This window comes from Eucyclogobius newberryi, unplaced genomic scaffold, assembly GCF_026437365.1.
Source record: "Eucyclogobius newberryi isolate DKJ021-1_F unplaced genomic scaffold, fEucNew1.0.hap1 SCAF_7, whole genome shotgun sequence".
Lineage (NCBI taxonomy): Eukaryota > Metazoa > Chordata > Actinopteri > Gobiiformes > Gobiidae > Eucyclogobius > Eucyclogobius newberryi.
In genome coordinates, this window is record NW_027316389.1 from 165634 (window position 1) to 187403 (window position 21770).

The following is a 21770-nucleotide window of genomic DNA, read 5'->3' on the forward strand; positions in this document are numbered from 1 at the left end:
AGGTCCCTCACACTGCAGGTCCCCACACTGCAGGTCCTCCACACTGCAGGTCCTCCACACTGCAGGTCCTCCACACTGCAGGTCCTCCACACTGCAGGTCCCCACACTGCAGGTCCAGTCCAGTTTGATTTTCCCAAAAGTGTTACACTCTGGTCACATGACTTCTCTGGTGGTATATATAATATATAATAATAATAATAATAATAATAATAATTATAATATATAATAATAATAATAATAATAATAATATATAATAATAATAATAATAAATATAGCCGCAAGCGGCAATGATCGGCCCTCGCTACGCCGCCGCCACACCGCAAGAGGAGGGGGCGCTAACGCGCCCCAATTGTCCTTTTATTACGCCTACTGCTGAATCTGTGACGCTGTCACATCTTCTCACTTTGTTTTACATCAAAAAGACATTTTATTTTGAATTCTTGGCAAAATGTGCGGCTCCGCCGCACAGACACCGTGACTCTTAGAATAAAAATGTGGATAACTTTTGATGGTCCTGAAGATGAGTCTCACCAAATTTCAGGTTAATAGGGCTGACGCCCTGAGGGGGAGGAGTTTGTGAAAGTCTAAAGTGTAAACATGTTCTGGCGATTTCCCCATTGGAATAACATGGGAGGTTTGGGTCATCGCTACGGCAACGACATAACAATTATGACATGAGTCATTGACTTTTTTGATGGGGCCAAAATTGAGTTTTGTGTCAAATTTCATATAATTTCGCAAAACTAAATATTTAACCTCCATATAAACTCTGTAGGGGGCGCTGTGGCGCCAAATTAATTTATTTCACTTCAAGTGGGTTTAGGGCAAAGAGTTTAACAAGTGATTCTAATTTGACGCAATTCGGACTTTATCTGCGCAAACGGCAGAAATGTTAAATTTGGGAGATTTCTTAAATTCTAGCTACAGTTTGTGGCTTCGCCGCTCAGAGACCGTGACAGGGTCAATGTCATTTGAATAACTTTTGATGTCCCACTCCTCAGGAGCATTTTCACACAATTTCAGCTTTTTAGGGCCAACGCCCTGAGGGGGAGGAGTTCATAAAAGTACCACGTTTGGAAAAACTCCCGAGTCATAATTAGCCATTTTTGAAGCAATATGGCCGACATTTGGTTGGGCGGACGGCGTTGCCGTAATAATATTTTTTACTTCTCTTGTCGCCATCTACCTCTGCGCCAAATTGCATGATTCTACGATCAGATTTTTTTTTGGGTCATTTCCTATCTCTCAATGTATTTTTGGTACATTTGGGGCTGACGAGCAAATTCTTTAATTATAGAAAAGGGAAATGGCCAGAATGTAGAGGCACGATTTTTAGAGGTGTGAACATTTTTGTGACTTTTCGTCAATGTCACTGGGTGAAAAATAGGGGGGTTTGTCCCGAGAAGAAGAAAGAAGAAAGAATAATATTCCGATGCGAAAACAATGTTTCCCATTTTTCAAATATCATAAACTATACATTTTCGTAATGTAAAGTGCTCGTTTAGTGCGCACTTTTGCACGGGCTTCGCCCGTTTAGAACGGTAATGTTCCATTTTTCCTACTACTAATTAGTATGCACGGGGCGTGCATGAGTGGAGGAGTGCGTTAGTGAGTGTTTGGAAGTGGGCGAGCGCTTCGCGCTCGATTTCGTGCGCACTACGTGCGCACTTTCGCAGCCGTGCTTTCGCACGGCCTTACGAGATTAATAGGCCTCTCGCCAGCTTGTGGCGCTCGGGCCTAATAATAATAATAATAATATATATATATATTTATATATATAACTCTGAGAAGGCTTTTGATTCTTAGCTGGCCTTATTTATTGATGTGTTTATCATAAACAGAAGGTCATCAGCTCCACTCACACTGGACAGAGGCTCCGGGGCATCAGTGTAATCTGGTCCCAGTGCCACGTGACCAGGCTGTGCGCATGCGCAGAGAGCTAAGCGGATGTGGCTCCGTGATCCGTGCGTGGACCGTGGATTTTCAATGAGTTTTCGATGAGTTCAGAACCGGAGCAAGACCCCCGGAGCTCCTCAGAACTGAAGCCGCAAGAAGCGCACCAAACCCCGGCGTGGCTCCCGCAGAAGCCCCGGTCTGAACCGGGTCTGAACCGGGTCTGACCCAGAACCGAGAGGTGAGCGGTTCTAACCCTCTGACTGGATCAAGTTTAACCTTAAATGTAACTATAACACCTAAATCCTTATTAGATCTAAAGCAGGACTAAAGCAGGATTAAACCAGGTCTAAAGCAGGACTAAACCAGGTCTAAACCAGGTCTAAAGCAGGATTAAACCAGGTCTAAAGCAGGACTAAAGCAGGACTAAAGCAGGTCTAAAGCAGGACTAAAGCAGGACTAAAGCAGGACTAAAGCAGGTCTAAAGCAGGACTAAAGCAGGACTAAAGCAGGATTAAACCAGGTCTAAAGCAGGACTAAACCAGGTCTAAACCAGGTCTAAAGCAGGACTAAAGCAGGACTAAACCAGGTCTAAAGCAGGTCTAAAGCAGGACTAAACCAGGTCTAAAGCAGGTCTAAAGCAGGACTAAAGCAGGACTAAAGCAGGACTAAACCAGGTCTAAAGCAGGACTAAACCAGGTCTAAACCAGGTCTAAAGCAGGACTAAAGCAGGTCTAAAGCAGGACTAAAGCAGGATTAAACCAGGTCTAAAGCAGGACTAAACCAGGTCTAAACCAGGTCTAAAGCAGGACTAAAGCAGGACTAAACCAGGTCTAAAGCAGGTCTAAAGCAGGACTAAAGCAGGACTAAAGCAGGACTAAAGCAGGACTAAAGCAGGACTAAACCAGGTCTAAAGCAGGTCTAAAGCAGGACTAAAGCAGGACTAAAGCAGGACTAAACCAGGTCTAAAGCAGGACTAAACCAGGTCTAAACCAGGTCTAAAGCAGGACTAAAGCAGGTCTAAAGCAGGACTAAAGCAGGACTAAAGCAGGACTAAAGCAGGACTAAAGCAGGACTAAACCAGGTCTAAACCAGGTCTAAAGCAGGACTAAAGCAGGACTAAAGCAGGTCTAAAGCAGGTCTAAAGCAGGACTAAAGCAGGACTAAAGCAGGACTAAAGCAGGTCTAAAGCAGGACTAAAGCAGGACTAAAGCAGGTCTAAAGCAGGTCTAAAGCAGGTCTAAAGCAGGACTAAACCAGGTCTAAACCAGGTCTAAACCAGGACTAAACCAGGTCTAAAGCAGGTCTAAAGCAGGACTAAACCAGGACTAAACCAGGTCTAAACCAGGTCTAAACCAGGTCCAAACCAGGACTAAACCAGGACTAAACCAGGTCTAAAGCAGGTCTAAAGCAGGTCTAAAGCAGGTCTAAACCAGGACTAAACCAGGACTAAACCAGGTCTAAACCAGGACTAAACCAGGTCTAAAGCAGGACTAAAGCAGGACTAAACCAGGTCTAAACCAGGTCTAAAGCAGGACTAAAGCAGGACTAAAGCAGGACTAAACCAGGACTAAACCAGGTCTAAAGCAGGTCTAAACCAGGTCTAAACCAAGTCTAAACCAGGACTAAACCAGGACTAAACCTGGACTAAACCAGGTCTAAAGCAGGACTAAACCAGGTCTAAACCAGGTCTAAAGCAGGACTAAAGCAGGACTAAAGCAGGACTAAAGCAGGACTAAAGCAGGTCTAAACCAGGTCTAAAGCAGGACTAAAGCAGGACTAAAGCAGGACTAAAGCAGGACTAAACCAGGTCTAAAGCAGGACTAAACCAGGTCTAAACCAGGACTAAAGCAGGACTAAAGCAGGACTAAAGCAGGTCTAAACCAGGTCTAAAGCAGGACTAAAGCAGGACTAAAGCAGGTCTAAACCAGGTCTAAACCAGGTCTAAACCAGGTCTAAAGCAGGACTAAAGCAGGTCTAAACCAGGTCTAAACCAGGTCTAAACCAGGTCTAAACCAGGTCTAAACCAGGACTAAACCAGGTCTAAACCAGGTCTAAACCAGGACTAAACCAGGACTAAACCAGGCCTAAAGCAGGCCTAAAGCAGGTCTAAACCAGGTCTAAACCAGGACTAAACCAGGACTAAACCAGGTCTAAACCAGGTCTAAAGCAGGTCTAAAGCAGGTCTAAAGCAGGTCTAAAGCAGGTCTAAAGCAGGTCTAAAGCAGGTCTAAAGCAGGACTAAAGCAGGACTAAACAGGACTAAACAGGACTAAACAGGACTAAACAGGACTAAACCAGGTCTAAACCAGGTCTAAACCAGGTCTAAAGCAGGTCTAAAGCAGGTCTAAAGCAGGACTAAACAGGACTAAAGCAGGACTAAAGCAGGACTAAAGCAGGACTAAAGCAGGACTAAAGCAGGACTAAACAGGACTAAACAGGACTAAAGCAAGACTAAAGCAGGACTAAAGCAGGACTAAAGCAGGTCTAAACCAGGTCCAAAGCAGGACTAAAGCAGGTCTAAACCAGGTCTAAACCAGGTCTAAACCAGGACTAAACCAGGTCTAAACCAGGTCTAAACCAGGTCTAAACCAGGTCTAAACCAGGTCTAAACCAGGTCTAAACCAGGTCTAAACCAGGTCTAAACCAGGTCTAAACCAGGACTAAACCAGGACTAAACCAGGTCTAAAGCAGGACTAAACCAGGTCTAAAGCAGGTCTAAAGCAGGACTAAACCAGGTCTAAACCAGGTCTAAACCAGGACTAAACCAGGACTAAACCAGGTCTAAACCAGGTCTAAACCAGGTCTAAACCAGGTCTAAACCAGGTCTAAAGCAGGTCTAAAGCAGGTCTAAAGCAGGTCTAAAGCAGGACTAAACAGGACTAAACAGGACTAAAGCAGGACTAAAGCAGGACTAAAGCAGGACTAAAGCAGGACTAGAGCAGGACTAGAGAAGGACTAGAGAAGGACTAAAGAAGGACTAAAGAAGCACTAAAGCAGGACTAAAGCAGGACTAAAGCAGGACTAAAGCAGGACTAGAGAAGGACTAAACCAGGACTAAACCAGGACTAAACCAGGACTAAAGCAGGACTAAAGCAGGTCTAAAGCAGGACTAAAGCAGGACTAAAGCAGGACTAAAGAAGGACTAAAGCAGGTCTAAAGAAGGACTAAACCAGGACTAAACCAGGACTAAAGCAGGACTAAAGCAGGACTAAAGCAGGACTAAAGCAGGACTAAAGCAGGACTAAACCAGGACTAAAGCAGGACTAAAGCAGGACTAAAGCAGGACTAAAGCAGGACTAAAGCAGGTCTAAAGCAGGTCTAAAGAAGGATTAAAGCAGGACTAAAGCAGGACTAAAGCAGGACTAAAGAAGGACTAGAGAAGGACTAAAGCAGGTTATGTGCAGAATCCAAAAAAGTTGCAGTTTCTTCCACAGACGCACTTTAAGGGTCATATTTGTTATACTGTGCTCTTAAATGTGTTTATAATGTATAACACACACACACAGACACAGAGCAGTTTGTGTTTTATAATAATATGTTTTATTTGCATCTTTCACAAACAGAAGTCGAAAAGTGCTTCACTAAAAATTTTTAGAACAGGAATAAAAATGCTATTAATGTTTTACTTTGAACCTGAACCAGCGCTAAACTTAGACCTGGTCTGAAACCAGAGCTGGGCCCTATAGGCCCCAGTATAGGACCTGGTCTGGTCCTGGTCTCAGGAGGACCTGGTCTGGTCCTGGTCTCAGGAGGACCTGGTCTGGTCCTGGTCTCAGGAGGACCTGGTCTGGTCCTGGTCTCAGGAGGACCTGGTCTGGTCCTGGTCTCAGGAGGACCTGGTCCTGGTCTTGTGTGTTTCTTAATAGTTCTCATGGCTCGCTGGGGCCCTCTGTTGGTGCTGCTCCTGGGCCTGGTCCTGGCTCTGGTCCTGCACCGAGAGTCCGGACTGGACCTGGACCTCGTTAAGGCCCGGGACCTCGTTAAGGCCCTGTTCAGAGCCCCAGATCCGGTTCAGGAGAAGAGTCTGGAGCAGAGAGTGTCTGAGGCCTGGGATGACATCATCACAGCTCCAGAGGCCAAGTGGACACGAGCGGCTGTCGGGTAAGAGCCCCTCCCACTGTGTGTCAGAGCCCCTCCCACTGTGTGTCAGAGCCCCTCCCACTGTGTGTCAGAGCCCCTCCCACTGTGTGTCAGAGCCCCTCCCACTGTGTGTCAGAGCCCCTCCCACTGTGTGTCAGAGCCCCGCCCACTGTGTGTCAGAGCCCCTCCCACTGTGTGTCAGAGCCCCTCCCACTGTGTGTCAGAGCCCCTCCCACTGTGTGTCAGAGCCCCTCCCACTGTGTGTCAGAGCCCCGCCCACTGTGTGTCAGAGCCCCTCCCACTGTGTGTCAGAGCCCCTCCCACTGTGTGTCAGAGCCCCTCCCACTGTGTGTCAGAGCCCCTCCCACTGTGTGTCAGAGCCCCGCCCACTGTGTGTCAGAGCCCCTCCCACTGTGTGTCAGAGCCCCTCCCACTGTGTGTCAGAGCCCCTCCCACTGTGTGTCAGAGCCCCTCCCACTTTGTGTCAGAGCCCCTCCCACTTTGTGTCAGAGCCCCTCCCACTGTGTGTCAGAGCCCCTCCCACTGTGTGTCAGAGCCCCTCCCACTGTGTGTCAGAGCCCCTCCCACTGTGTGTCAGAGCCCCTCCCACTGTGTGTCAGAGCCCCGCCCCTCCCACTGTGTGTCAGAGCCCCTCCCACTGTGTGTCAGAGCCCCGCCCACTGTGTGTCAGAGCCCCTCCCACTGTGTGTCAGAGCCCCTCCCACTGTCTGTCAGAGCCCCTCCCACTGTGTGTCAGAGCCCCTCCCACTGTGTGTCAGAGCCCCTCCCACTGTGTGTCAGAGCCCCTCCCACTGTGTGTCAGAGCCCCTCCCACTGTGTGTCAGAGCCCCGCCCACTGTGTGTCAGAGCCCCTCCCACTGTGTGTCAGAGCCCCTCCCACTGTGTGTCAGAGCCCCGCCCCTCCCACTGTGTGTCAGAGCCCCTCCCACTGTGTGTCAGAGCCCCGCCCACTGTGTGTCAGAGCCCCTCCCACTGTGTGTCAGAGCCCCTCCCACTGTGTGTCAGAGCCCCTCCCACTGTGTGTCAGAGCCCCTCCCACTGTGTGTCAGAGCCCCTCCCACTGTGTGTCAGAGCCCCGCCCACTGTGTGTCAGAGCCCCTCCCACTGTGTGTCAGAGCCCCTCCCACTGTGTGTCAGAGCCCCTCCCACTGTGTGTCAGAGCCCCTCCCACTGTGTGTCAGAGCCCCGCCCACTGTGTGTCAGAGCCCCTCCCACTGTGTGTCAGAGCCCCTCCCACTGTGTGTCAGAGCCCCTCCCACTGTGTGTCAGAGCCCCTCCCACTTTGTGTCAGAGCCCCTCCCACTGTGTGTCAGAGCCCCTCCCACTGTGTGTTAGAGCCCCTCCCACTGTGTGTTAGAGCCCCTCCCACTGTGTGTCAGAGCCCCTCCCACTGTGTGTCAGAGCCCCTCCCACTGTGTGTCAGAGCCCCGCCCAGGGGAAGGATGGACTGTGCCTCATAGAGACTTTTTCTCTTCTGAACGTGACTATTGTTTATTCACCTCAATTATGTCCAAAAGAACGGAACAAATCCTCCCACAAGACACAAGAGGACATAAGACCATCTTTACACACAATGAGACACACACAAGAGACATAAGACCATCTTTACACACAATGAGACACACACAAGACGACATAAGACCAACATGATAAACACGGAAAAAATTAAATGTCTGAGCGGGTGTCGAACCCAAAATTGAGGGCCACCAGGGGCCACCAGGGGCCACCAGGGGCCACCAGGGGCCACCAGGGCCACCAGGGGGCACCATGTACTTTTAGAATGTACTTTTGAATGTACTTTTAGAATGTACTTTTAGAATGTACTTTTAGAATGTACTTTTAGAATGTACTTTAGAATGTACTTTAGAATGTACTTTAGAATGTACTTTTGGAATGTACTTAAGAATGTACTTTAGAATGTACTTTTGGAATGTACTTTAGAATGTACTTTAGAATGTACTTTTGGAATGTACTTTAGAATGTACTTTAGAATGTACTTTAGAATGTACTTTAGAATGTACTTTAGAATGTACTTTTGGAATGTACTTTAGAATGTACTTTTGGAATGTACTTTTGGAATGTACTTTTGGAATGTACTTTAGAATGTACTTTAGAATGTACTTTAGAATGTACTTTAGAATGTACTTTTAGAATGTACTTTAGAATGTACTTAAGAATGTACTTTTGAATGTACTTTTGAATGTACTTTAGAATGTACTTTTGGAATGTACTTTTGGAATGTACTTTAGAATGTACTTTTAGAATGTACTTTAGAATGTACTTTAGAATGTACTTTAGAATGTACTTTTGGAATGTACTTTAGAATGTACTTTTGGAATGTACTTTTAGAATGTACTTTAGAATGTACTTTAGAATGTACTTTAGAATGTACTTTAGAATGTACTTTAGAATGTACTTTTGGAATGTACTTTTGGAATGTACTTTAGAATGTACTTTAGAATGTACTTTAGAATGTACTTTAGAATGTACTTTAGAATGTACTTTTGGAATGTACTTTTGGAATGTACTTTTGGAATGTACTTTAGAATGTACTTTAGAATGTACTTTAGAATGTACTTTAGAATGTACTTTTGGAATGTACTTTTGGAATGTACTTTTGGAATGTACTTTAGAATGTACTTTAGAATGTACTTTTGGAATGTACTTTAGAATGTACTTTAGAATGTACTTTAGAATGTACTTTTGGAATGTACTTTTGGAATGTACTTTTGGAATGTACTTTAGAATGTACTTTAGAATGTACTTTAGAATGTACTTTAGAATGTACTTTTGGAATGTACTTTTGGAATGTACTTTTGGAATGTACTTTAGAATGTACTTTTGGAATGTACTTTTGGAATGTACTTTAGAATGTACTTTAGAATGTACTTTAGAATGTACTTTAGAATGTACTTTAGAATGTACTTTAGAATGTACTTTAGAATGTACTTTAGAATGTACTTTTGGAATGTACTTTAGAATGTACTTTTGGAATGTACTTTTAGAATGTACTTTAGAATGTACTTTTGGAATGTACTTTAGAATGTACTTTAGAATGTACTTTAGAATGTACTTTAGAATGTACTTTTGGAATGTACTTTTGGAATGTACTTTAGAATGTACTTTTGGAATGTACTTTTGGAATGTACTTTAGAATGTACTTTAGAATGTACTTTAGAATGTACTTTAGAATGTACTTTAGAATGTACTTTTGGAATGTACTTTTGGAATGTACTTTAGAATGTACTTTAGAATGTACTTTAGAATGTACTTTAGAATGTACTTTAGAATGTACTTTTGGAATGTACTTTAGAATGTACTTTTGGAATGTACTTTTGGAATGTACTTTTGGAATGTACTTTAGAATGTACTTTAGAATGTACTTTAGAATGTACTTTAAGAATGTACTTTAGAATGTACTTTTGAATGTACTTTTGAATGTACTTTTGAATGTACTTTTGAATGTACTTTAGAATGTACTTTTGGAATGTACTTTTGGAATGTACTTTAGAATGTACTTTTAGAATGTACTTTTAGAATGTACTTTAGAATGTACTTTAGAATGTACTTTAGAATGTACTTTAGAATGTACTTTAGAATGTACTTTAGAATGTACTTTAGAATGTACTTTAGAATGTACTTTTGGAATGTACTTTTGGAATGTACTTTAGAATGTACTTTTGGAATGTACTTTAGAATGTACTTTAGAATGTACTTTAGAATGTACTTTTGGAATGTACTTTAGAATGTACTTTAGAATGTACTTTTGGCAGCAGGACAAAAGACAATCACAAAGAAATGGACACAAACATCACCAACGATCAAGGACTGGACAGAGAGGGACAGACATCAGGCAAATGGAACAAATGACATTAAGAAATGGACAAATTTGACGACTATTTGTACTTTAATTTTGTCTCTGGTGTTTGTGTTTTGTGTCTTTTCTGTTTTAACGTTGACATGTTTGTCCCACTTGGGCTCAGGGTGAACTCGTGTGTGGACGTGGTGGTGTCGGGCGTGGCTCTGCTCCAGGCTCTGGGTCTTCAGCCCGGGTCAGATCCTGGTCCAGATCCTGGTCCAGATCCTGGTCCAGGCTCGGGTCAGGACCACGAGGTCCTGGACTCTCTTCTGGACCTCAGGGACACGTTTCAGTTCTTCATGTCTCGAGGAGCCGCAGCAGAAAGGTTCTTCTCAGACCCAGATCTGTTCCAGACCATCGCCCAGACTGCACTGCAGATCCCCGGGGCCAAGGTACGGGGCCTCGACCGGGACCGGGACTGGACCGGGACCGGGACCGGGTCCAGGACCGGGACCAGGACCGGGACTCGACCGGGACCAGGACCGGGACTCGACCGGGACCGGGACCAGGACCGGGACTCGACCGGGACCGGGACTCGACCATGACGGGGACTCGACCGGGACGGGGACTCGACCGGGACCAGGACCGGGACTCGACCGGGACTTGACCAGGACCGGGACTCGACCAGGACCGGGACTCGACCAGGACCGGGACCGGGACTCGACCAGGACCAGGACCGGGACTCGACCAGGACCAGGACCGGGACTCGACCAGGACCAGGACCGGGACTCGACCAGGACCAGGACCAGGACCAGGACCGGGACTCGACCAGGACCGGGACTCGACCAGGACCAGGACCAGGACCGGGACTCGACCAGGACCGGGACTCGACCACGACCGGGACTCGACCACGACCGGGACTCGACCAGGACCGGGACTCGACCAGGACCGGGACCGGGACTCGACCAGGACCAGGACCAGGACCGGGACTCGACCACGACCGGGACTCGACCACGACCGGGACTCGACCAGGACCGGGACCCGACCGGGACCGGGACTCGACCAGGACCAGGACCAGGACCGGGACTTGACCAGGACCGGGACTTGACCAGGACCGGGACTCGACCACGACCGGGACTCGACCACGACCGGGACTCGACCAGGACCGGGACTCGACCGGGACCGGGACTCGACCGGGACCGGGACTCGACCAGGACCAGGACCGGGACTCGACCAGGACCAGGACCGGGACTCGACCGGGACTCGACCAGGACCAGGACCGGGACTCGACCAGGACCAGGACCGGGACTCGACCAGGACCGGGACTCGACCAGGACCGGGACTCGACCGGGACTCGACCAGGACCGGGACTCGACCAGGACCGGGACTCGACCAGGACCGGGACTCGACCAGGACCGTGGGTCTGACTGTCTCTGTGTTGCAGCTTTACGTTGGAGGAAACGCGGCTCTGATTGGACAGAAGCTGGCCTCCAATCCTGACACTGAGGTACTGCTCCCGGTCTAACGGCCAGTCTGACCTCTGGTCTGACCTCGACCTCTGGTCTGACCTTGACCTCTGCTCTGGTCTGACCTCTGCTCTGGTCTGACCTCGACCTCTGCTCTGGTCTGACCTCGACCTCTGGTCTGACCTCGACCTCTGGTCTGACCTCTGCTCTGGTCTGACCTCGACCTCTGCTCTTGTCTGACCTCGACCTCTGCTCTTGTCTGACCTCGACCTCTGGTCTGACCTTGACCTCTGGTCTGACCTCAACCTCTGGTCTGACCTTGACCTCTGCTCTGGTCTGACCTTGATCTCTGCTCTGGTCTGACCTTGACCTCTGGTCTGACCTCAACCTCTGGTCTGACCTCGACCTCTGGTCTGACCTCTGCTCTGGTCTGACCTCGACCTCTGCTCTTGTCTGACCTCGACCTCTGCTCTTGTCTGACCTCGACCTCTGGTCTGACCTTGACCTCTGGTCTGACCTCAACCTCTGGTCTGACCTTGACCTCTGCTCTGGTCTGACCTTGATCTCTGCTCTGGTCTGACCTTGACCTCTGGTCTGACCTCAACCTCTGGTCTGACCTTGACCTCTGCTCTGGTCTGACCTTGACCTCTGCTCTGGTCTGACCTTGACCTCTGCTCTGGTCTGACCTTGACCTCTGCTCTGGTCTTCTCAGGTTCTTCTTTCTGGTCCAGTTGGTCCTAAACTTCATGAACTTTTAGATGAGAAAATCGTGGTTCCTCCAGAATCTCTGCAAGAAACTGACGAGTATCACCTGATCCTGGAGTATCAGACAGGTACAAATACTGCTACTACTAAACTATTGTAATACTACTATAGTATAATGGGGGGTACTAATAATACTAATACTATGGGGAGTACTAATAGTACTATAGTATAATAGTACTATAGTATAATAGTATAATAGCATAATAGCAGAGTTGCTGCTAGGGCAGCGGAGCTGAAACTGTGGGTTTATATTTCTGTTATAACTGGTCTGAACATAAGTCATTTAAAGAGGAAAGTTTTAAACCTGGTCTTAAATGAAGAGACTGTGTCGCCTCTTTAACATGGACAGGAGCTCTACCTCCCACTGTGCTTTTAGAGACTCTTGGCACCTCCAGAAGGCTCTACCTCCTACTGTGCTTTTAGAGACTCTTGGCACCTCCAGAAGGCTCTACCTCCTACTGTGCTTTTAGAGACTCTTGGCACCACCAGAAGGCTCTACCTCCTACTGTGCTTTTAGAGACTCTTGGCACCACCAGAAGGCTCTACCTCCTACTGTGCTTTTAGAGACTCTTGGCACCTCCAGAAGGCTCTACCTCCTACTGTGCTTTTAGAGACTCTTGGCACCACCAGAAGGCTCTACCTCCTACTGTGCTTTTAGAGACTCTTGGCACCACCAGAAGGCCGGCATTCTGAGAGCGAAGGGCTCTGATTGGATGAGATGGTTCTAGAGCATCTTTGAGGTGGGAGGGGCCATGTCATTTATGGCTTTGTAAATCAGGAGGAGGAGTTTAAATGTGATTCTAAACTGGACAGGAGCCAGTGAAGAGACTCCAGCACCGGCGTAATGTGCTCTCTTCTTTTAGTTCCTGTTTGTAATCTTGCTGCTGCATTTTGAACCAGTTAAAGCTTTTTATGGAGCTTTTAGGACACGCTGTGAGCAGGAGTTACAGGAGAATCGAGACGTTACAAATGCAGGAGACGTTTCAGCTTCACTTTTAGGAGATTTATTCACCACTGTTCACATTCTGCACTACAAATGTAAATCCAACAGAAAATGTTGTAGTCTATTTTTATTTTTAGGGTTTGATTATATATCTATTGTTTTATCATTGTTTATTGTTTTTTGTTGCACAGAATTGTCAAGTTCCTCTCTTTGAATTCTGTTCATTGACAATGGCAATAAACCCGGTTCTGGTTCTGGTTCTGGTTCTGGTTCTGGTGGTTGTTGTAGACAGTTCTAGGATCACTGCTGCTGAAAGGAGAGATCGCACTCGACCCACATCGTCCACGAGACTTTCTGATGGCGTTTCTATTCTATAATACTCTTCAGGAGAGCGCTGGGGGCCCCTGGTGGCCGCTCATATGTATAACATGTTCATGTTGCAGGAGAGCGCTGGGGGCCCCTGGTGGCCGCTCATATGTATAACATGTTCATGTTGCAGGAGAGCGCTGGGGGCCCCTGGTGGCCGCTCATATGTATAACATGTTCATGTTGCAGGAGAGCGCTGGGGGCCCCTGGTGGCCGCTCATATGTATAACATGTTCATGTTGCAGGAGAGCGCTGGGGGCCCCTGGTGGCCGCTCATATGTATAACATGTTCATGTTGCAGGAGAGCGCTGGGGGCCCCTGGTGGCCGCTCATATGTATAACATGTTCATGTTGCAGGAGAGCGCTGGGGGCCCCTGGTGGCCGCTCATATGTATAACATGTTCATGTTGCAGGAGAGCGCTGGGGGCCCCTGGTGGCCGCTCATATGTATAACATGTTCATGTTGCAGGAGAGCGCTGGGGGCCCCTGGTGGCCGCTCATATGTATAACATGTTCATGTTGCAGGAGAGCGCTGGGGGCCCCTGGTGGCCGCTCATATGTATAACATGTTCATGTTGCAGGAGAGCGCTGGGGGCCACTGGTGGCCGCTCATATGTATAACATGTTCATGTTGCAGGAGAGCGCTGGGGGCCCCTGGTGGCCGCTCATATGTATAACATGTTCATGTTGCAGGAGAGCGCTGGGGGCCCCTGGTGGCCGCTCATATGTATAACATGTTCATGTTGCAGGAGAGCGCTGGGGGCCCCTGGTGGCCGCTCATATGTATAACATGTTCATGTTGCAGGAGAGCGCTGGGGGCCCCTGGTGGCCGCTCATATGTATAACATGTTCATGTTGCAGGAGAGCGCTGGGGGCCCCTGGTGGCCGCTCATATGTATAACATGTTCATGTTGCAGGAGAGCGCTGGGGGCCCCTGGTGGCCGCTCATATGTATAACATGTTCATGTTGCAGGAGAGCGCTGGGGGCCCCTGGTGGCCGCTCATATGTATAACATGTTCATGTTGCAGGAGAGCGCTGGGGGCCCCTGGTGGCCGCTCATATGTATAACATGTTCATGTTGCAGGAGAGCGCTGGGGGCCCCTGGTGGCCGCTCATATGTATAACATGTTCATGTTGCAGGAGAGCGCTGGGGGCCCCTGGTGGCCGCTCATATGTATAACATGTTCATGTTGCAGGAGAGCGCTGGGGGCCCCTGGTGGCCGCTCATATGTATAACATGTTCATGTTGCAGGAGAGCGCTGGGGGCCCCTGGTGGCCGCTCATATGTATAACATGTTCATGTTGCAGGAGAGCGCTGGGGGCCCCTGGTGGCCGCTCATATGTATAACATGTTCATGTTGCAGGAGAGCGCTGGGGGCCCCTGGTGGCCGCTCATATGTATAACATGTTCATGTTGCAGGAGAGCGCTGGGGGCCCCTGGTGGCCGCTCATATGTATAACATGTTCATGTTGCAGGAGAGCGCTGGGGGCCCCTGGTGGCCGCTCATATGTATAACATGTTCATGTTGCAGGAGAGCGCTGGGGGCCCCTGGTGGCCGCTCATATGTATAACATGTTCATGTTGCAGGAGAGCGCTGGGGGCCCCTGGTGGCCGCTCATATGTATAACATGTTCATGTTGCAGGAGAGCGCTGGGGGCCCCTGGTGGCCGCTCATATGTATAACATGTTCATGTTGCAGGAGAGCGCTGGGGGCCCCTGGTGGCCGCTCCGCAGGCCAACAGGTTCATCTTCTCTCACGATGAGCCCAACAGTCACATGAGCTCGGCTGAGGCTCTGATCCAGAGTCTGGAGCAGTTTGACCCGGACGTCCTGGTCCTGTCCGGGCTCCACATGATGGAGGGTTTGAAGCCCGAGGCCCGGAACCAGCGACTGGACCAGGTCTGGAACCAGACTAAACCCACTCATCTAGAGACCGGAGCGTAAACCAGGTCTAAAGTGTCTAAACTAGAGCTGCAGCGATAGATTTACAGATATATGAAGTCATCCATTAATATATTAATTATTTACTCTTCCATAAACCATTTTTTAAAAACACATAATCATTTTTTTCTAAATAAACATTATAGTTTGACCGTTAGCATTAGCCTCCGCGTGCCGTTAGCTTTAGCTTCCGCGTGCCGTTAGCTTTAGCCTCCGCGTGCCGTTAGCTTTAGCTTCCGCGTGCCGTTAGCTTTAGCTTCCGCGTGCCGTTAGCTTTAGCCTCCGCGTGCGGTTAGCTTTAGCTTCCGCGTGCCGTTAGCTTTAGCTTCCGGGTGCCGTTAGCTTTAGACTCCGCGTGCCGTTAGCTTTAGACTCCGCGTGCCGTTAGCTTTAGCCTCCGCGTGCCGTTAGCTTTAGCCTCCGGGTGCCGTTAGCTTTATCCTCCGCGTGCCGTTAGCTTTATCCTCCGCGTGCCGTTAGCTTTAGCCTCCAGGTGCCGTTAGCTTTAGCCTCCGCGTGCCGTTAGCTTTAGCCTCCGCGCGCCGTTAGCTTTAGCCTCCGCGCGCCGTTAGCTTTAGCCTCCGCGCGCCGTTAGCTTTAGCCTCCGCGCACCGTTAGCTTTAGCCTCCGCGCGCCGTTAGCTTTAGCTTCCGCGCGCCGTTAGCTTTAGCCTCCGCGTGCCGTTAGCTTTAGCTTCCGCGTGCCGTTAGCTTTAGCTTCCGCGTGCCGTTAGCTTTAGCTTCCGCGTGCCGTTAGCTTTAGCCTCCGCGTGCCGTTAGCTTTAGCTTCCGCGTGCCGTTAGCTTTAGCCTCCGCGTACCGTTAGCTTTAGCCTCCGCGTGCCTTTAGCTTTAGCCTCCGCGTGCCTTTAGCTTTAGCTTCCGCGTGCCGTTAGCTTTAGCTTCCGCGTGCCGTTAGCTTTAGCCTCCGCGTGCCGTTAGCTTTAGCCTCCGCGTGCCGTTAGCTTTAGCCTCCGCGTGCCGTTAGCTTTATCCTCCGCGTGCCGTTAGCTTTATCCTCCGCGTGCCGTTAGCTTTAGCCTCCGCGTGCCGTTAGCTTTAGCCTCCGCGTGCCGTTAGCTTTAGCCTCCGCGTGCCGTTAGCTTTAGCCTCCGCGTGCCGCTAGCTTTAGCCTCCGCGTGCCGCTAGCTTTAGCCTCCGCGTGCCGCTAGCTTTAGCCTCCGCGTGCCGTTAGCTTTAGCCTCCGGGTGCCGTTAGCTTTAGCCTCCGGGTGCCGTTAGCTTTAGCCTCCGGGTGCCGTTAGCTTTAGCCTCCGGGTGCCGATAGCTTTAGCCTCCGGGTGCCGATAGCTTTAGCCTCCGCGTGCCGTTAGCTTTAGCCTCCGGGTGCCGTTAGCTTTAGCCTCCGGGTGCCGATAGCTTTAGCCTCCGCGTGCCGTTAGCTTTAGCCTCCGCGTGCCGTTAGCTTTAGCCTCCGGGTGCCGATAGCTTTAGCCTCCGCGTGCCGTTAGCTTTAGCCTCCGCGTGCCGATAGCTTTAGCCTCCGGGTGCCGATAGCTTTAGCCTCCGGGCGCGGTTAGCTTTAGCCTCCGCGCGCCGTTAGCTTTAGCCTCCGGGCGCCGATAGCTTTAGCCTCCGGGCGCGATAGCTTTAGCCTCCGCGCGCCGTTAGCTTTAGCCTCCGGGTGCCGATAGCTTTAGCCTCCGCGCGCCGGTCTAAAGTGCAGTGTGTCTCCAGGTGGTGGCGCTGTTATCAGATCTTTCTGTTCCTGTTCATCTGGAGTTGGCCTCAATGACTGATGCAGGCTTCATGCAGCGCATCGCTCGACAGGTGAGCTCCTGCCGACAGGTCCATGTGCTGCTGGTCCATGTGCTGATGGTCCATGTGCTGCTGGTCCATGTGCTGCTGGTCCATGTGCTGCTGGTCCATTTGCTGCTGGTCCATGTGCTGCTGGTCCATGTGCTGCTGGTCCATGTGCTGCTGGTCCATGTGCTGATGGTCCATGTGCTGTTGTTCCATGTGCTGCTGGTCCATGTGCTGCTGGTCCATGTGCTGCTGGTCCATGTGCTGATGGTCCATGTGCTGCTGGTCCATGTGCTGTTGTTCCATGTGCTGCTGGTCCATGTGCTGCTGGTCCATGTGCTGCTGGTCCATGTGCTGCTGGTCCATGTGCTGTTGGTCCATGTGCTGCTGGTCCATGTGCTGCTGGTCCATGTGCTGCTGGTCCATGTGCTGCTGGTCCATGTGCTGCTGGTCCATGTGCTGTTGGTCCATGTGCTGTTGTTCCATGTGCTGCTGGTCCATGTGCTGTTGGTCCATGTGCTGATGGTCCATGTGCTGCTGGTCCATGTGCTGCTGGTCCATGTGCTGATGGTCCATGTGCTGCTGGTCCATGTGCTGTTGGTCCATGTGCTGCTGGTCCATGTGCTGATGGTCCATGTGCTGATGGTCCATGTGCTGTTGGTCCATGTGCTGATGGTCCATGTGCTGCTGGTCCATGTGCTGCTGGTCCATGTGCTGCTGGTCCATGTGCTGTTGGTCCATGTGCTGATGGTCCATGTGCTGCTGGTCCATGTGCTGCTGGTCCATGTGCTGATGGTCCATGTGCTGCTGGTCCATGTGCTGCTGGTCCATGTGCTGCTGGTCCATGTGCTGCTGGTCCATGTGCTGCTGGTCCATGTGCTGCTGGTCCATGTGCTGCTGGTCCATGTGCTGCTGGTCCATTTGCTGCTGGTCCATGTGCTGCTGGTCCATGTGCTGCTGGTCCATGTGCTGCTGGTCCATGTGCTGTTGTTCCATGTGCTGCTGGTCCATGTGCTGCTGGTCCATGTGCTGCTGGTCCATGTGCTGCTGGTCCATGTGCTGATGGTCCATGTGCTGCTGGTCCATGTGCTGCTGTTCCATGTGCTGCTGGTCCATGTGCTGCTGGTCCATGTGCTGCTGGTCCATGTGCTGATGGTCCATGTGCTGCTGGTCCATGTGCTGCTGGTCCATGTGCTGTTGTTCCATTAGCTGCTGGTCCATGTGCTGCTGGTCCATGTGCTGCTGGTCCATGTGCTGCTGGTCCATGTGCTGATGGTCCATGTGCTGATGGTCCATGTGCTGCTGGTCCATGTGCTGCTGGTCCATGTGCTGATGGTCCATGTGCTGCTGTTCCATGTGCTGTTGTTCCATTAGCTGCTGGTCCATGTGCTGCTGGTCCATGTGCTGCTGGTCCATGTGCTGTTGGTCCATGTGCTGATGGTCCATGTGCTGATGGTCCATGTGCTGATGGTCCATGTTCTGCTGGTCCATGTTCATGTGCTGATGGTCCATGTTCATGTGCTAATGGTCCATGTTCATGTGCTGATGGTCCATGTTCTGCTGGTCCATGTTCATGTGCTAATGGTCCATGTTCATGTGCTGATGGTCCATGTGCTGATGGTCCATGTGCTGATGGTCCATGTTCATGTTAATAACACAATAGTTATGATGATTTCAATATAATAATGACATTATTCATGTTATGATATGATTTGTTTCAGGTTTTCCCGCTGGTGTCGTCTCTGGGTCTGAACGAGCAGGAGCTGCTCTTCCTGTCCCGCTCAGTGGGCGGGCCTCACTCTGACCTATCATGGTCAGAGGTGGGTGTGGCCTCTGCAGTGGGTGTGGCCAGCGACGTGCTGCAGTGGGTTTTGCAGCGTTTCGGAGCACTTTCAGGCGAGTCGCGCTTGTCTCGAGTTCACTTCCACTCGCTGCCGTTCCACGTGGTCGCCGTGGTGTCGGGTCGCTGGGGTAACCAGGTGGCGAGCGCGGCGGCGGGCGCCCGCGCGGCCAGCGCTCAGGCGTGTGGTCACGCTCACGTGCACGCTTCTGAGGCCACGCTCAAAGCTCCGCTACAGTTTAACGCCAACAGCACGCACACGCTCAGACTGGACCCTGACCGGCCAATCACAGTGTGGCAGCAGCATCACGTGACTCTGCACATGTCACCCGTGCTCGTCTGTAAACGGCCAATCAGAACTGTCGGCTTGGGCGACGCCATTTCAGCCAATGGGCTGCTGTTCTCAGAGATACTTCCTCCAATGTAAATAGGCCAATCAGAAGCCTCGAGTGGCTCTTGTTACCGACCAATCCCTGCGCTGCTCTCATAGACTACAGCTCCCACAATCCTCTGAGACTACAGCTCCCACAATCCTCTGAGACTACAGCTCCCACAATCCTCTGAGACTACAACTCCCACAATCCTCTGAGACTACAGCTCCCACAATCCTCTGAGACAAACGTTTTTAAAACATGAGTTTTATTTAAATAAGAGAGAATTATATTTTTAAAATCCACAAATCATACGTTCTCCTCACTAGAGGAGACCCTGAGGAGAACCTGAGGAGACCCTGAGGAGACCCTGAGGAGACCCTGAGGAGAACCTGAGGAGAACCTGAGGAGACCCTGAGGAGACCCTGAGGAGAACCTGAGGAGAACCTGAGGAGAACCTGAGGAGACCCTGAGGAGACCCTGAGGAGACCCTGAGGAGAACCTGAGGAGACCCTGAGGAGACCCTGAGGAGACCCTGAGGAGACCCTGAGGAGACCCTGAGGAGAACCTGAGGAGAACCTGAGGAGAACCTGAGGAGACCCTGAGGAGACCCTGAGGAGAACCTGAGGAGAACCTGAGGAGAACCTGGTGTCTAGTGCCTTTAGATCATTCATATAATTATTGACTCTCCGAACTCCTAACTCTAGCTCCTAGTTCCTAGCGCCTCAGAGTAAAAATTTCTTATGACAGAGTTTAATGTGAAAGTACCAGGAAGTGAAAGAACCAGGAAGTGAAAGAACCAGGAAGTGAAAGAACCAGGAAGTGAAAGAACCAGGAAGTGAAAGGATAAAAAGGATAAACGGTTAAATAAGTCAAAGTAAAAATGCTTAAATCTTAAATAGAATGTTCAGTGTTTTAGTCGTGATGAATCAGACCAAAGTCGATCATGTCTTAAAGTCTTAAATAAACAACATTAAAGCCGAGTCTGTTTTTAAAAAAATTATTTATAATGTACTAGAAACTTCTGCCAGAGTGGGCGGAGCCAGAGTGAAAAATGGGGACGCCGGGCGCGGCGCCCGAAGAAACACTCGATATGATTCTTCTGGATCTAGTCGTGTTTTAGAGTTAAAAATGATCAAACTATGAAATGTGTGCGAGCAACGACCAGAGTCTCCAGCAGAGGGCGATAATGAGGGCCGCGATGAGGGCCGCGATGAGGGCCACGATGAGGGCCGCGATGAGGGCCACGATGAGGAACACGATGAGGGCCGCGATGAGGGCCGCGATGAGGGCCGCGATGAGGGCGATAATGAGGGCCGCGATGAGGGCCACGATGAGGACCGCGATGAGGGCCGCGATGAGGACCGCGATGAGGGCCGCGATGAGGGCCGCGATGAGGGCGATAATGAGGGCCGCGATGAGGGCCGCGATGAGGGCCGCGATGAGGGCGATAATGAGGGCCGCGATGAGGGCCGCGATGAGGGCGATAATGAGGGCCGCGATGAGGGCCGCGATGAGGGCGATAATGAGGGCCGCGATGAGGGCCGCGATGAGGGCCGCGATGAGGAACATGATGAGGGCCACGATGAGGGCCGCGATGAGGAACACGATGAGGGCCGCGATGAGGGCCACGATGAGGGCCGCGATGAGGGCCACAATGAGGGCCACGATGAGGGCGATAATGAGGGCCGCGAAGAGGGCGATAATGAGGGCCGCGATGAGGGCCGCGATGAGGGCCACGATGAGGGCCACGATGAGGGCCGCGATGAGGGCCACGATGAGGGCCGCGATGAGGGCCGCGATGAGGGCCATAATGAGGGCCGCGATGAGGGCCGCGATGAGGGCCACGATGAGGAACACGATGAGGAACACGATGAGGGCCGCGATGAGGGCCGCGATGAGGGCCGCGATGAGGGCCGCGATGAGGGCGATAATGAGGGCCGCGATGAGGGCCGCGATGAGGGCCACGATGAGGGCCGCGATGAGGGCCACGATGAGGGCCGCGATGAGGAACACGATGAGGGCCGCGATGAGGGCCGCGATGAGGGCCGCGATGAGGGCCACGATGAGGGCCGCGATGAGGAACACGATGAGGGCCGCGTTGAGGGCCGCGATGAGGGCCACGATGAGGGCCGCGATGAGGAACACGATGAGGGCCGCGATGAGGGCCACGATGAGGGCCGCGATGAGGGCCGCGATGAGGAACACGATGAGGGCCGCGATGAGGGCCGCGATGAGGGCCGCGATGAGGGCCGCGATGAGGGCGATAATGAGGGCCGCGATGAGGGCGATAATGAGGGCCGCGATGAGGGCCACGATGAGGGCCGCGATGAGGGCCACGATGAGGGCCACGATGAGGGCCGCGATGAGGGCGATAATGAGGGCCGCGATGAGGGCCGCGATGAGGGCCGCGATGAGGGCGATAATGAGGGCCGCGATGAGGGCCACGATGAGGGCCGCGATGAGGGCCGCGATGAGGGCCGCGATGAGGGCGATAATGAGGGCCGCGATGAGGGCCG

At 51.0% G+C, this 21770-nt stretch overlaps 1 protein-coding gene across 1 annotated transcript; it reads left to right on the forward strand.

Annotated features, from left to right (window-relative positions):
• Positions 1 to 1940: 1940 nt before the first annotated feature.
• On the forward strand, positions 1941 to 20193 carry adpgk (ADP-dependent glucokinase). Its single transcript, XM_072435159.1, has 8 exons — positions 1941 to 2134; positions 5763 to 5997; positions 9981 to 10248; positions 11241 to 11303; positions 11975 to 12095; positions 15038 to 15237; positions 16975 to 17067; positions 18762 to 20193. The coding sequence occupies exons 2-8, from the start codon at positions 5768 to 5770 to the stop codon at positions 19305 to 19307; spliced, it is 1521 nt and encodes a 506-aa protein (XP_072291260.1). The 5' UTR covers positions 1941 to 2134; positions 5763 to 5767; the 3' UTR covers positions 19308 to 20193.
• The last annotated feature ends 1577 nt before the right edge of the window (positions 20194 to 21770 follow it).

Excerpts from the sequence above, each read along its gene's own strand:
- adpgk (XM_072435159.1), top strand. The coding sequence starts at position 5,768 with ATGGCTCGCTGGGGCCCTCTGTTGGTGCTGCTCCTGGGCCTGGTCCTG. Across the intron at positions 5,998-9,980 it reads TGGACACGAGCGGCTGTCGG|GGTGAACTCGTGTGTGGACG; the intron begins GTAAGAGCCCCT and ends ACTTGGGCTCAG. Across the intron at positions 10,249-11,240 it reads TGCAGATCCCCGGGGCCAAG|CTTTACGTTGGAGGAAACGC; the intron begins GTACGGGGCCTC and ends TCTGTGTTGCAG.